This window comes from Centrocercus urophasianus, unplaced genomic scaffold (genome assembly GCF_019232065.1).
Source record: "Centrocercus urophasianus isolate 14NV4802_14NV808 unplaced genomic scaffold, USGS_Curo_1.0 seq_30, whole genome shotgun sequence".
NCBI lineage: Eukaryota > Metazoa > Chordata > Aves > Galliformes > Phasianidae > Centrocercus > Centrocercus urophasianus.
In genome coordinates this window covers 9,411,496-9,428,304 of record NW_024884867.1, presented here as the reverse complement: position 1 = coordinate 9,428,304, position 16,809 = coordinate 9,411,496, and the positions used below count along the sequence as shown (strand labels likewise).

The 16,809-nt window shown below is 39.7% G+C and overlaps 1 protein-coding gene across 3 annotated transcripts in view; it reads right to left on the bottom strand.

Annotated features, from left to right (window-relative positions):
* ADGRD1 (adhesion G protein-coupled receptor D1) overlaps window positions 1-16,809 on the bottom strand; it is a 125,813-nt gene that overhangs the window by 58,014 nt on the left and 50,990 nt on the right. For all 3 annotated transcript variants that reach the window (XM_042829287.1, XM_042829285.1, XM_042829286.1), the window contains 2 exons: window positions 2,187-2,260; window positions 151-274 (listed from right to left, as the gene is read on the bottom strand). In XM_042829287.1, coding sequence (XP_042685221.1) covers window positions 151-274; window positions 2,187-2,260 — 198 coding nt within the window. The remainder of the gene's footprint in view (window positions 1-150; window positions 275-2,186; window positions 2,261-16,809) is intronic.

Here is a 16,809-nt window from a genome sequence, read left to right as displayed (position 1 = left end):
ACATAGTCCAGAAGGATTAATACAACATCCCAGCAAACAAGCTGTGGATTAAATCTAAATGGGACCAATACGAGCCCAGTTCCAATCACTTACTGATGTGGTGTGTATTTATGTTTTGTTTCCAGCAGTTACTCCTTTGCTTAATCTCACCTTCAGAGGCACCACTTGCATCAGAATGGCGAAGTTAGTGAGGTGGTTACAAAGACACACAGAGTAGTTGAGGTCCCCGCTCTCACGCACACAACCTTCGTTAGACCAAATACCAGTTCCATTGCTGCAAAGCACACAAAAATGGCACAGTCTCTATCAAAATGCATCTTACTCAGGTTAGTTTGACATGTATTGTACTGTACAGGAGATATAAAATTTGAAAGCCATTGTGGGCTTGTGTGCTCATAAACACTCTTAGTGTCCTCTCAATTCCACCATGAAAATAAATAAGGAAAATATTGACCAAGAGGGCCTAAATCATACCCCTATCTGAATGTCACTAGAGATTACTTTCCAGTTTTATAACTAATGAATAGCTACATTTCTTCATAACATTGTGCAACTCACTTATGGCATTTTCTCTAGACACAGATTTCTGTATTTCGAGAACTATCATATCAGACAAGTCAATAATCTTGCAGAGACTCAAAGCATATTGTATCTTCTGTCTTTCTCTTATTCAGTGTCCCACTTGTCCTAACAAAGAAAGTAATTTAGACTGATTGAGCATGATTTCTAGTGAGCTGCCCATGCCAATCGTTTTTCATCATTTCAACCTCTGGGACAATGAGAGCAGCTCCTGCTCCACCGAGGATATGGCTGGCCTGGCCGCATGGCTCAGTCCCAAGGCAGCAAGGGATGTGATGCTCATAGTTTGCTTCCTGGAGCCAGGGAAAACCTGGAAAGCCTCGTGCTGACACAGCCCTGCCAGGAGTCCTGTGACAGCGGGAACATAGAAGCCGCATCTTGGTGGAGTTCTGGGCAACGTAGGTCACTGCACTGTTTTTAACTGTTTATTATTTTTTATATTATTTTGGGTCCTGAAGCTAGACTGAGTGATGAATATTTTCATCGGAGCTTATCTTACAATAGGTAAAATAATCATCTTTCAGTCTGTCCTATGGGACCTCCTTGAATTCTCAAAGGGAGCCTTCTGCACATTAGGAATTGCCTATTCTTTAACTACCATCCATCAGGGAATAGGAATATCTTGACACAAATGAAACTCATTTGAAAGGATAGACTTTGTATTTCAGTTTCTATCCCAAGACACAGCCTCAAGGGCCCAAGCCTCAGTGGAAAACCACACAGGGACAATGCCCCAGCCAAATTAATTTGCTTCAGTAAAATCTGTTTTGAATTTATTGTAATTCCTGAGTAACCATAACGACAATTAACTGCTAACAGCTGAGACAGTTCAACATCCTTGAAACAAAACTTTAATAAAACAATTACAGTGACCTTCCCGTGTGCATGCTGGATAGGACAGATCACAGCATTGCAGTCCTTTGCTACACCAATTAAGCTTATATCATTACAGCACAAAAATATTAATCCCCATAAAATTCAAGATTCAGAAAACACTTTTTGTGTTTTAACTCAACAGGAGCAACATGCTCAGAAATCGAAAACAGGATAAATAGATTCAGAGCTAAAAAAAATAAAAAATAAAAGCTGTTGCTTTTCCATAGATCCCATTTTCTGAGTGACATTTTATTTATTTACCTTTCCTTTTCATTTGCATTCAGGGGCATAACGTTTCTTCATTGCATGCATTGGCCAAAATTCACAGCTCTTAAATACTGATCTCACATAGCATTGTGAAACAGGCAGAGATCCAGTGAAACCAATGGCTCTGCTGGAGGCTTGCCATCTGAAAACATCCAAGTGTCTGCCCAAATGGGTATATGCATAAACCATCTTAAGCAGGATCAGTATCAGTCTGCATTTTAGTTTTGATTCCATATTTTTCAAGCTCTCAATCCCCAACTTAACACAGGGTCAGTGAAAAAAACCAACTCCTAGTTATAGTAAAAAGCCACTGTGAGATTGTATACGTTGTAAACCAGTGCCTTCATTACTTTAACTGCTTCTATAAATGAAAGAAATCAAGAAGAAGATAGGCAACATAAAGCATCACAAATGACATGCTCTTTGATTTAGCCAGGTTAAAGAGCTTAACTTGTATCACATACCTGTAGTCCAGAAATGCACAGTAAAGATGGACTCTGTTACTCTTGTTCAGTGCTAGGCTGTATTGTCTGGGAGCCTGCAAGAAGGAAAAAAAATAAGCCCTGAAGGAATGTTTTAAAAGAACCAAATTCCAGTATTCAACTTGTTCAAATTCTTATTGTTCTAGTAACTGCATTTTCCAGATTAACCCACCATAATGAAAGGAAATTTTTTCAGTCCTCGTGGCTTTAGCACAAACCCCATACATGCAAGGGCTGCTGTTGTCTAGAGTTTAGACAGGATTAAATTCATGTCACTCGGAGTCAGAAATTGACGTCCTATTTAAATAATAGCAAAACAGACTTCCCTGTTGTACATAAGCAAAGTACAAATGTGTGTGTCATTTTTACAGCATGTATTTCACTTCATTGGGTTTTGTCCTCTCTAATAAAAATCTCACACTGTAAGATGAATAACACTGAAGTACGTTCAATTCAGTGACCAACTCACAGACATTTTCTTTCCACAATACCAATTATTTTTAAATATACAATCAAATTGAAGGAGCAATGCTGTAGTCCAAGATCTTATTTTAATAGACTTTCGCATTATGACAACATAAATTTTATCTTTCGCAAACAGATTTGGCAACACTCAATCTCATCCATTCAGAAAGGATGGAGCCCTCATTCTCAACTGTTACATCACTTTCATGTCAAAATCATTCAAACAATATTGGGATGAATTAGTCGTTTGTAACAGATAAGACATGCAAACAAGAGGTTTCCAGGATCTGTTCTACCCTTTTCAATATAAAAATCCCCCAAGTCTACTCTGTGTTTAATCCTATCTTAGGGCTGTTTCATTTTATTACAAGCATCTTCAACATAAATATCTGCTGAATTAATAGACCTCATATCACTATAGCACAAGGTCAATAATGCTGTGAAACTGTAACACAATTCTTCTCCTTGTTTTAGAGAAGAAAAACAACAAAACAAACAAAAACCCAACCTGCTGAAACTTGAGCAAGTACAAGAAGTCTCTGAAGCAATTTTCTTTCTCCTCTCCCACAAACCCAAGAACATATGTCAGGCACAAGGTAGCACAGCAGCCTCCTTACTAATCATTATGAAGCTTTTCTGCCCAGCCCAGGGCATTCATGCTGGAATTCCACACACTTCAGGTAGCTGTGCTGTAGATAAAGCCATTTATTTCTTCTTAATTTACCTCTGGCCAACGTAAATGGAATTTTCTTATCTACTTAAGCAACATCTCTGAATAAAACTTCTAATTCCCTAACTGACCCTGGTTTTCCTAAGATTTCATAGGAGAAACAGCTGAGATTGCAGGTCAAGTACTCCCAGAAGCTGAGCTTTGAGATGACAGACTGTCACCAATCTGCTGAGGGTCTTTGTTTTCCTCTTGCCACATCCTGTGGCCTCCTTCCACGACAGGAGCAAATTAAATGGTAAAACTGAAAGTGTATGAGACCAAAACTGAATGCAACCAGATAGAGGAAGAAAAGCGGCTGCTCCTTGTCTCTCTCCTCCATGCTCAGAACACAAATTGACCCTGTTGCATTTTAGGAAGCTACTGTATTTGAACCTATGTGTAATTCCAGCAGTGTGGTCTGATGACTAAGACAAGGCACAATCCCACCTTTTGCTTCTCAGAGCATTTCTGAGGAGTTCAGAACCTGCAGACAACTAATGATCCATAACCCACAGCTGGAAAAATGCCTTCTGCAACTTCAGTTAACAGCGAGTTGTGTTGGCAAAGTTCACTTTGTTTTACCAGCTGAAAAGGCATGTAGCATAACGTTTGCCTGTTGTGCTGTACAGCTTTATGTCTGTCGTGACATAGCTTCCCTGAAGTGTGTAACTGAAAGCATTCATAGTCAGCTTGTATTACAAATTACTTCACTTTTATGACAGACAGATGAGCGGCAGTTTAATAAAAAAGAGAAAAGAAAGATCTGCTGTAATAACAAAGATTTTACAATAAGTGTCACTTCTGACTTGTAAAATATCTCTATATAAATCTCGATTCTTAATATGCTAAATGAAAAGGGCACCGCTGGGTCAGGTTGAAATCAGACGTAGTGCTTCAGTTGTGTAGCTTTTCACACAAATAAATCCCAGATGTATGTTTTCTCCTCAATGTCTCTGGCAAGGGACAAATTACTGTTCTTCTCCATCTTTGGCTCTAAACACAGATGTCACCAATTAGACAAAGAAGCACACCAGGGGAGGCTGGTCGGACTGTCCAGAACTGTGTGCAAACTCGCATGGACAAAAACTAGATATCCAACACGCATATGGAAGAACCCACACTACTTTGTCTATTAATTCTCTTAAAGAATATGTTGTCTTGTTTTGACACACACAACCAGGCCTCACCAGTCCTTCTCCTGATAATTGCATAGCATTCATCTTCTTGGACTTACAGGACTACTGGTCTGTAACAAAACTGTCAGCAGAATAGAAACTCACACAGCCTATAAGAAACTGGCTACAACAAGGAATAAGCGGATTTTCAGCAGCTCTAAAGGACTCTGTAATCTTTGAAAAAACAAACTGTGTCTCAATACTGTATCTCTGAAGTTAAACTGTGTGTGACGGCTTATACGTGACTTGGATCCTGCGGCACGGGGAATATTGATTTAATATCATTGATAACAGAGAACTTAATATGGAAGGAGGCTTTTGCACTAAGAGATTAAGTCAGTGGAATGCTTATAAAAGCCTGTGAAAGGACAGTTTGTGCATCTTTTAGTGGTATGGAGAGGGAAAGTACTGGTACACTATGTAAAATAGGGTCTGTGCATCAGTTCTCCATCATTTCAGTTCCTTATATAAATTCTTCTGCATGAAGAGGGTTACATGCTGCAAGATCAAAAAAGAATTACATTAAACGAAGCAAGTGTCAGGATGGTGGCAAGCAATAGCCAGGAACAGAACCCATACTGCTGAGAAGCTCAGTGCAGACTTTGTTTCTCTGATGGACCTGGTAGCTTGGGGAAGTACTGTCTCTATTTACACCCCCAGCAGAAATACAGCTGTTCTGCATACCCTACACTAACCACTGACTCACAGTAAGTTAGTAAGATTTACATGCCAGCCACAGAAACTCGCTGTATGTGTTGAGGATATATAGAGAATTTGCATGGTGGCGATATGGTCCTTAAACAGCTGGGAACTAGGCACAGGTCCATGGCTGGGGGAGGATGAGGCCAAAAAAGGAGGGCAGGGGACTGAAAGGACTGCTGGAAACCTTCAGAAAAACCTAGTTGCAGGAAATGTCATGAACAGAATTGCAGAAGAAAAACAGTCAGCCAGCTGCTGCTGGGGAGTCTTGCCAAGGAGGAGAAGCCAAGCAGAGGGTGGGGTGAACCTTTGTGAGATTAGCTTTTTTCTCCTCTCCATCCCCTGAATTTAAAAAGCAAACAAATACTTAGTGGCCACCAAGGGAGGAGGGTGTGCACTTTCTAATTCAGTATGTATTTTTCTCAAATGTGAAGAAGGAGAACTCACTGGGTAGTTCTGCCAGTCATCTAAACGCAGTAGCTCCAAGCCCAGAGGTTAGGTGTTAGACTTGCTCTTCTCCAAACACTGATAATTTATTCTAAGAATATAAATTTGGAAGTCACTTGACTTTGTTCAGAATTCTGCCTAATTCAGAGATTTTTGAAATCTTGTCATCTCAACATCCAAACACAACGGATTGTATCGAAGGTGTTGAGAAAGGGCTCCAGTACTGACAGACCACTTCACAGCCCCACTGAAATATTCTTACAGGTCTGTGAGACAGAAGCCTATTGATTCCTGTTTATGGATTAAATTAGAGTCTAAGCTACTAATTAGAGGATTTCTAACTGTTCACATCCTAATTGTTCACATGATCTATCCAGGACCACATGATCTACTGACTTTCCCAATTATACAAACTACTTCTAAGTACCTACAGAACTAAAACTTTAAGGTACATCCATCTACTTCGTTCCATGGAAAAAGACAGACAGGCAAAGAAAGAAAGAAGCAACCACCTATTTTTATGTTGGCTGTATTTTTCCAAGTTGTGAGGATACTGCGTTGCAACTGACTTAGATCACTCAACTATTTTAATTTAGAGTTTTTTGGACTGATTCACACCGAGATGTAACTAGCACACATAATGATAATATTGTTACAAACTGTAAAAAAAAAAAAGAATTTATTTTATCAACCGGGAATTAGAAAGTGTTGTACATAAAATCCAAACGTTTAGTTGATGTAAATCAACTATGTTCCGTTGCAGCCAACAGATCTATGTGAGCATATGCTTGCTGAAGTGATGCAGTAAAACACTGTAGGACACAGGGTCAATGTGAAAGCTCTCAGAATGTATTTCTTAATGGTGCAGACATGCAGTTAAAAATAAATTAAAAAATAAATAAATAACAGAAAAAGTGACACAAAAAGTGGAAGGCTATGGCAGACAATAATATAAAGGAAAAAAAGCACAGTTAAATATCAGATCCTATGAAGGCATATGAAATTAAAACAGGTTGCCATATATAACTGAATATGAATTGGCTTTGAGTCTTCCTCTGCCTAAGGTTAAGAATAGTCAGCATTTCAATTTCCTGCAAAAGTATTGTTAATCAAACACTACTGCAGTATTTTCCCCCAGCTCTCAGAGTTCTCCATTTGACAGCTGCTTTTTCAGGCAAGCAGTGTGAAAACAACAAATATAATTTTAAAAGCCCTGTGAGCAACAGACTAAAAAATCTTGGCTTCTTTATTCGATAGCATTTTTACAAAGAGGAAAAGAAAATGAGGAGGGAATGGACAAGGACATTGTCTTGGTACTCTTTCTCTGTTACTATGTATAACAAAAAAAGTTGGATTACTCCTGTGTGGACAGTATCAGAAGATCTTGCTATTTTTCTTTGAGTAGCAACTCTGCATCTCTTTAAATAAAAATGCCATCCTCTTTGCAGCATCCCATCTTTCTGATGGCACTGAACAAGGGGCTTCATCGAACAGCTGCCAAGACAACATCCAAACACTTTGCACATCTCATGTGGCTGTCAGGCTGTACATCTGCAAACAGCTGTTTATGGTCTACGGGAACTGAAACTATCACTCGGTGCTCATCTCCCTTCAGCTTGTCTCTGTGATCTACTTCAGGTTAGCTGCTTATAGCACTGATAGCCATGATAGCATCTACAAAAGATGGAGCAGTGTATCATAAATGCACTCTAGGTGAGACTGTCAGTGTTAAAAAATGAATAGCCCTCCTCTCTGGTTTTGAGTATTAAATAGCATAAAATTCAGTTCTTCCCAAGGAAGGCTGCCTAGATGTTGAGCAATTTTGGCAATGAAAACTGAGTGCAACCCTCGAGTTAAAACTACAGTCTCCCTAAACATGCATACACAGCTCAAAAATGTCTTTTCTGTAATTTTATGGACCCCCCAAAATCCCACTCTAACATAGAAGATAAATTAACACAGTACACCATCACTGGGTCAATATGAGGTCTGCATTAGGGAGCTTCTGAGCAAAAAGCACCTTGCTCACATCACGAAGCCACACATCCTCTATGGATGATGCTTCCATACAGTCCTCAATTTCAAAGATCTCAAAATTGCAACATCTTTCTTTCCTTTTTCTTTCTCTTTGGCCTGAGTGCACATGGGCATAGTGAGTGTTTTGTATGTATTTGCTAACACTGGGCAGTGACAAGTATTTGCATGCCAAATTCTTTCAGCTTGGATGCCAAAACTATTTAAGACACAGCACTGCAGTGTAAAACCATGCCAAACTCCCATTGACTGCAATTGGGATTAATAATACTCACAATATTGTTGTAAATTATGATAATAAATGGAAAGCACAAAAAGGATGAAAATAGTCGTGGAAAGAAAAAGGGTTGTTTTCATTACAGATGAATAGAGTTGACTTTAATGCGGGCATGCACAAAAAGAAACTGCAGGATGAGGGCCTTTGAAATTCAATTTTGGCAGCAATCAAATTACATCAGTAAATGTTTAAAATTTTGAAATGCTAGTCAGTGGGAAATGGGGCCTAGCAGGGAAGCTTTTCCTTACAAAAGCATTGGTAAACATGGCACTGAACTGATGATCTGGATCAAAAGCTGCTTTAATGCTTGGGTGAAAAAATGGTTTCTCATGCTCCTTACAGGATTGTTCAGTTCCAAAGAATGGAAAAGTCACTCTGGGCATAACCTCCGACTAGATATTACCTCTCCAGAATTACTGAATACAACCTGGCTCCAAACAGGTCTAATTTAAATTGGGTAATTTAAAATGCAAGTTATTTCGCTCAAGGTGCCTGTGTCAAAGCAGTTACTCATTGCTCTTGATCCTTTTGACCTTTTGATCTCATACAACCTTTTGGGGCACTGCTGTAGCAATGGCACGAGATGTGGGCACAGCCCTACACAGTGTGTTTTTGCTCCTCCCTTCTCCTCTCCCCTCCAGCACACAGCCAGAGCTACCAGAACTTCACACCACAAACTCTGTCTCCATTGTCAGGGCCTGAGAACACTTTATCAGACTGTCAAACAGTTTTTCATTTTTTCAGTTTTAGAGCTACTGGCACTGGAATTTGCTGAGAGGTTGTGAGCACAGAATCCTACCAAGTTGTTATCCCTTAACCCAGATCCCATCTGTATCTTTTACTCTCTGAAGTCTTTCAACATGTCTGAGTTAGATGGACCAAGATAAAGAATCATCCTTCAGCACAGATAAAACAATGATAAAAATACAAAATTATCCCAGACCTGGGCATTTGGTATGGCTCTTCCAAGAAGTCGTTTTGAGAAATGCTACTTGCCAAGGTTGGCAGTTAACACAAATTTTTGTCACTTTCATTCCTCATGTCCAAAATTATGTTGCATTTTGCTGCTTCTGCATATTTAGGCTCCTTGAAAAAGTCCTCTGTGCAGGTTGTCCACCAACTTTGAAATATCTATTCGCATAAGCTCCTGGAAGCTTGCTGATCTTTTCTGATAGATGAATGAAATGTTACTTCACTTCTTCCCCACCAACAGAATCCAACAGAACCATAATGAAAGACATAAACAAGTGATCTTTTCTTTTCCCCATTCACCTGTAGTATTTTGACACAGGCAGAAATATTTCCCTTTGCCATGCAATTATCCAGGCCTGTTGTAGAGCTCTGTAACAGGAAGCAATGTCTAGGCCATGACAGGAGCTGTGACAGGGACCAGAAGGCAGGCACAGTGTACAATCCTTTAAAGGGATGCACTGAGTAGAACCAGTTTTAAGAATACTTTTCCTATTAGGTAATATTTCCACAGTTTCCAAAACAGTGCTTAAACTTTTCCTCCTTATAGCTTATAGCTTCTTTTTTTTTTTTTTGTAAGAGAAACATTTGCATCAGATGATAACCATTCTACTCACTAAGCTTTAACATATAAACTGCAGTTGTTCACAATCCCCTGGTGAATCAGGCAAGGAGAATTCAAACCAGAACCAAGGGGCCGGGGCACGCAGCTCTAGCAGGGATGGACAGCCAGCAGCACCCACCTGGGTTTGCTCCAACATCTGTTGTACAGTCACAGTCTCTCATATCCCAGCTCATACATGCCTCGATTTTGGTAACTAGATTTCACTGAGCGTGGCTGCAATTGAAAAGCCTTGAAACAGAGGTTCAGTCTCTACGACTAACTTGCGCCAATGGCAATGAGAAAATGCTCTGAATTCAGAGACAGCACAAAGCTACCGAAGCCAACAGCAGCAGTAAGTATCACTGGCACTTCAGTTTTGCATACTTGTTTGTCAATACAAAAATGAAGACTGGATGAGTAAACACCCCTTTCCCACAGAACTGGAAGTAATAATTAGGAGACCAATCAATCAATATTTATTCCTATCCATTGTAAAAGAGGCTTTAGATGCTATCAGGAAATTTTGCACACAGTGACCCATAGCTAGGCTAAGACAGATTTCCCAGTGAAGAATCAGTATGTATTGCCTTTTCTAAATATACAGAGAAGAAAAGCACAAAAACATCCTGGTTTTCCTATACAACAAAGTCTGTGTCCTTATTTTGAAGAGCAAAAGGACCTTGACAGCCTGGAGGAATGAAACATTAAAATTTCAGGTACTCTGCACAATAATAACAAGAACAAGCAATGTTTGTGGAATTATTGGGAATAACGCATTCATCTGTCTTTGTAAAGACTTCAGTGCCCTGCATTTCACCTGCAAAGACAAAAATAGCTATGGGAATGGGTAGCTTTGGGAGTCTGGGATTGCAAGAGAACTGCAAGAGACAAATATTGTGCGCAAAGCAGAATTTGGTGGCCTTAGGAGATGATTGGACTCGATGATCTTATAAGCCAACCTACATGGTTCTGATGGTTTGGCAAGGGGGCAAAGCTGCAGCCTTCCTGAGCACAATCCCATCTCCAATGTACACGTCTGCATAAGGAAGGGCTTTGCAACCCCTGATGAAGTGGAACAGACAGCAACGCAGCAAGACTTCAGTGCGTACCAATGGAGAGAGGTCTTCAAGGCACAAGCAGAAAATTCCTTATGGTTTTCTGTGTGCCCAGCACATATCTTAATAGGACCCTGGTTTTCTGCTGCGATACCCTAACATGAAAAAAAAAATGTACTCCTAAAGGAAAATGTCGGATTCTTCAAACGTCAGGAGAAACCCTTCATCAGTGTCAGTGAGAATTTCATCAGGTCTGCATTACATGCTTTGAAAAATCCTTTTTTTAAGATGTTCAGTTGGTACATCATTATGCATTTGTACTGTCATCTTTGCTAGCATTTCTGTGCAAACAAAGGCCTATGTTTTAAAGGGCATTTTGAAGACATGATTTAAAGAAAGCTTAGGCGAAGTTTTAATAGTTCACGTCAGAAACAGAGTAGAGGCTTAATGGTAAAAATATTTACCACTCAGTATGCCTGTTGCTAATATTTTTTTATAGGATTGAATTTATACGTTAGCATTTTCCATTCTCATTAAAATCCTGGCTACGTGAATGTTGAAATGCTCTGAAAAGCAATGCCTCACATTCTTTGTGAATTATATGTGGCAGACTTTGTTTTACATTGACCCTTTCAGCTCTTGTATCCCTTGATGAACTGCTAATCATCATTTATCCTTGCTCTGACTCTGCTAATCTCGGGGGAGCGGGTGGGATAGGCAGTCAATGGAGGCAGTGGAGTATAAATAATGACGGAGTACAATAAGCATTCCAGTTGTAATGCCACAACTCATGACAAAGACTTTCAGAAAGATACAGCTCACAGCCCTTCTACGATAAGGCTGTTGTAACCAGACTGGAAAATATTACAAAAACCTTATGATTGCTTCAGCCCCGAGATATTCAGGCCCACTAGGTGAGATAAGGGAATGTTTATTTTGTGTAATCAAAAAATCACTTGGATTCGGGATTCTTGTTTTTATTCCCCAATTTATTTTCCCCACATGACTTTTCATAGGTCCTTTCCTAGCTCTGTTTCATTTCACACCCATTATTCTACCTATTTGTTGTGTAATGTCTCAGAATAAAACACATCTCCTGAATCTTGTTATGCTTTGCGCAGTGGAAATCCAGCTAACATATGTAAAAACCAGAGTAAAAGCCTGTGTTAACACACAGCCTCATACTGTGGCATTTTTTGATAAGCAGCATTGGATCATCTGAATACCTCATTAAGTATCCAGTGAATGCAGGGGCTTTCTTCCCCTGACAAATCTCTCCCCAAACTCCAGATGGGAAACATAAGAGCACTGTTTCACTTGCTTTGTTTCTAGCAAACATACAACCACAGACTAAAACTGACCTGAAAACCAAAACAACAAAAAAGGATCTTGAAAAAAATATGTCTTCTATCATTTTAATAAACTAAAGCTGCTGTCTTAAGCAACACGATCTGTAATTGTGACAAGGATCCCATGGCAAACAGTGCAGGCAGAGGTGCAGGATTGCTCTGTTAGATAGTGTCCAGACCCAGTACTAATCCTCAGTCACAGATAAAAATCCTTTTCTGCAACACTTCCTGAGCAGAGCAGCACAGTGATGTTTCAGGCCCTCTTGTAAGGCTCTGTGAAAGGCTCTTTCCTAAACCTTAGCATTCTACAAAGATATCACACTCTCCTGTCTGGGTCTTTCTACAACTAAGCTCGTGGTTTTCCATGAGCTTTTTTTTTCTCTTCGTATTTCTATTGTGACACAAAAGTCCTCTCAAGAACATTTACATTTTTCTTTCTCTGATTTGAATCTTTTTCTCCCGTTCCTGTATTTTTGCCAAATATGAGTTCTCTTTTAGTCTGCTGCATGAATGGGGATGAAATGCACACAACTATTTAGTTCAGCGTCATTTTTCACTCACAGGAAATGTCAGGGTGCCAGAACTATTTGGTCTGTGCATCAGCCCCATTCAGTGAATTAAAAGCCACTAGGCCTGCTCTGTTAACTAGAGCTAAAAAGTTGAGTAACATGAGACCAAGCCATTGAATTTGTATTTTGAATGACAAAATGGCAGTCTGTAGAGCTTTGCGAGTATCTGCAGACATACTGCAGACAGGGGCACTGTTGATGATATAACAGAGAAACAGCCAACTGATTTAAGTTGTGGCCCAGCTCTGCACTGATGTCTGCTGCATGAGAGCAGCGTGCTGCGGCTGCAGGGCTGGCACAGCCACTGCCCTCCTCCAGCTTTCCACTGGGGCACAGTGCCTGACCAGCAGGCACTCTCGAGACTAGGTTTGCAGTAGTGCAATAAATGCAGTGCTCTTGAGTAGCCAGGATGTTCAATTTTTTGGATATGATTTCTTTTCAGCATAACCAGGATATAATTTTTAAAGTAGCAGTATGTTTTAGCCCCTTTGCAAAGAACGCCAACTTTTCTCATATTTCCATAGCCAGAAGTTTACAGGAACACCTGATCAGAAGAGCTGTGCAGCAGAATCAGTTGGCAAAGCAAACCTAAAGCTCAAGATGAAAAACAAGTCAGGTATTACTGCCCGCTAAGCCATTCATCAGGGAAGAGCACAAAGTGCCACATAAAGTAATCTTCAGCCACAGATTTGAATACATTCAAAATTACTCAGCTCCTACTTTGCACTGTTTGCCTGGAGCTGTTTTTCCATGTGATTCCTGAAATCAGCAATGAGTCCCTCTGGAAACTGATCTAATGGTTTGAAGAATGTAGCTGTGGTAATTGGAGCTTGGCAGTCTTTTTCTGCAAAATCTCCAGGCTCTCTTGTTGATTATTTAGCACAAAGAATGAGAAATCTCATGTTCCTCCTTCACTGGAAATGCTGCTGCACCCTCTTGTTTTCTCTGACTTGCTCTTGAGTGAGATGTCACCATTTGGTAGCCTGGCTTTTTAAGCATCTCAACAAGATGCAGTGGCCAGTAGTTGAGCAATATACCAGAATCCAACATTCCAGTAAGCTCCTGTGTCATGTGCACCCTGCATATCGGTTGGCGTATTTTCTTTTCTTGTTTTTAAGTAAAATATATTGCTTAAATAGGGGAAATGCTTTTAGACATAAAATAAAACTATAATCATATGCAAACAGAAATGGCTGACTGCACAATTTAATTTGCTAGGATAATTTTATATAGCTTCTGAAAAAAAATACAGACCAAAAAGGAAACGCCATCAGCAAACTGTGGCATGACAGCAGCTTTTAAAGGCAATTGTTCAGTTCCTACTGAACTTAAAGGGAAACTCCGTGTAAGTGCAGTAGGTACAAGGCACAGCATTTCTGTTCTGCTGAGAGTTATTAATAAGAGGGACTGCTCAGTTCTAGGAACTCTGTGTCTTAGAACATACTAGCAACTATTTCAGTCTCATAGCCATGGAGCGTGGAGATTTCATTCTTTCGCTAAATGTTATTTCTGGAAAAAGACCTCCTAGCATCCATGGGAATTTATCCAGAGGGGTTACACTTCCAATAACGACATTCCTTTTGTAGTTTACAAATACTCTAATAAATGTTTGATGGCCTTAAAAATAAATGTATTTTCTAATAAATGGATAACGATCAATCTGTCACAGAGTCCAAATAAGTCAGGAATTTCCTTCCAACTACTTACAGTGTTAAGGCCTTTTAGTGTGCTTATAACCAACAATGACACATGCTGCCCACATCTATTCCATGTCTGTATAAATTACTGCTCTTTTAGGAATCTTTTGAAGGTGATTCATTAAAATAAAACCTTTATTTTATTAAAAAACAGCAACAACACCAACAACCACAGATGAAATCTTCTTTTGCAAACACACGATAGGTAAGATAGGTAATTCAGAACCAAGTATTCAGTTCAAGTACTTCTAAAGACAGAAGGAGAAAAAAAAGAGGAAAAAAGTCCATCCCTGGAGATATAATTAGATTCTCTTCAGTACAGTAAGTTGGCATCAATGCAGTGGCATCTATGCAATCACTGGAATTCTTGGACAGCCCTGCACACAAAAAGGCTTTGCTGTGGATAGTGGGAACATAACACAGAATCTCACAGGCATTCTCTCCTAACTGTAATCAGAGCTTTGTTACAGGTTTTCATCACATTTTCCAATAAATCATTAATATCCGTATGTTCAACCCTATCTGGCTATGAAGTGAGCATTATTACAGAATGTATGGCTTGATCCCAATGCTATTTAGGCCAGTTAAGGTCTTTATTTGGATTTAAAGGAGTTTTGAACCGTTGTCTCTGTCATAGGGCCAGTAAAATTTCTCATTGACACCCTCAAAGATTTCTGATACTGACAGATTTCATTACTCAAAAGTGCCATCAGACCAGGAGCCTTCCAGAACTGGAGCCCTTTACAGTGCAGTGGTTTGGCTTGCTCTGGGGATACATTTTACTTGTTGCTGTTATTCAAGGTTGCACTGTTTTCTAGCATTTTGTTCTTAATTGACCCAGATGCAGGCAGCCTTAATACATGCAAATGTGAGCTGCTATATTCAAAAAGAAATCTTTGCCTGGAAATATTCAGGACAGAAAAGAGTTGCTGTATGCAATGCCTCCTCTACCCCCCCTCTGCCTGCTCAATCTCTTCCATGGTTTCCAGCTGTATCCTCTCCCCAAAAATACAATCTGCTTTTCTGTGAAGAGGAATGTGCAGCCTTGCTGGAAAAAATTTCAACCACCTGCATTCAGACTTGGGATTGTAACTAGAAACTGATCCTAGACCACAGAGATATGAGTATTGTTCCCATATGAATCTCCCCATGGAAGGAAGGTGCAACTCAGTCAAAATTATGCGTGTATTTTGTTCTGCAACACTGTAAGGATCTTTTAATTAGTCACAGATACTTAGAGAATGCAACATAACCATGTGTCATAAGAACTTGCATGAAAAAACAACAAGAAAATATGTGTTAAGAAGTCTGAGGTACAAATGTACGCAATCAGGTGTACACTGAGAAGCTATTTGATAACATACTGAGGGTTAGATGCAATCTGTATTGCACATGCATGTCTTATGCTAGAATAATCAAGGCTATGGAAATACTATTTCTCCCCATATCCACATCCCACCTGTTCTGCTTGTGGCTTCTCTTTGTTCCCTACCCTCAAGGACTGAAATCATAAGAACAATCAAATTATTTTTAATTTAACAGAAAGAAGAGTGGAACTAATTCCAGCCTTAGGCAGTCCTAACAGAAGTAATCTCTCTCATCCTTGACGTTTTGCATGTAAGTCAGACTGCAGCCAGATTGTAGGGCTCCACTCTGTTCTTTTCACTGGGTGCTCAGTGGAAGCATGGTAAAATATTGAGCAAGCTAAAGATAAATGAAAGCATACATAGTAACATACTCCACGGAACAGAATTTGTGTAGATGGCTATATATGTTCTGCAGATTGCAGCGTATGTCTGTGTGGTGCAGGGATATTATAGGTTACAGCACTCGCTAGACTTGGATTCTTTGACTTCAGCTGTCAAAAAATGACATCCCAAATACCTACTTTTCCCTACTCCTTCTTAGTAATTTACACAAGCAGCCTTTAATGTATGTTGCACCAGGGGACTGCCGTCCAACCGTTAATAGCACACGGCCAATGAATGTAGCAATCATGAGACTCTGCATGGCAGTCTCTTGTTCCCCAGCATCAATTACTCACACAGCTCCTCTGACACAGGCTATATAAAGCGGTTTGCTGGCATGCTAAGGACTGAGGCAAGGTTTAAAATATCTCCAGAAAACTATATAACACGTGCAGATTTCCCACAATTATAAGCAAGGGGTTTTCTACTCGTTCTGATTATAACCTTTATAATATTCTTTCATTTAACCAAAAAAAAAAAAAAAAAAGGGGAGGGGGCTTATTTTGTTTTGTTGTGGCTTAGCATGCTTTTCTTAGAGGGTCATTTGATGGAAGCAAGTGAAAATGATCCTTCCCCTTCACTCCTTGTGGTGATAGAAAACTCTTTGAGAGAATGCTTCCATTTTAGGCTGAAACACAGTGGATATTATTCAAACAGAACCATTGCCATCTAATTCCAAGTTCGTACATCTAGAGTGGTGCTTTTTACTGTGTTCTCGAGCTGAAAGACAGAATGTGTTTGGGCACAGCACGAAGCTGCAAACTTAAAGACATTCTCTGGACAATGCCAATAGCGTTTTGGCTGTGGT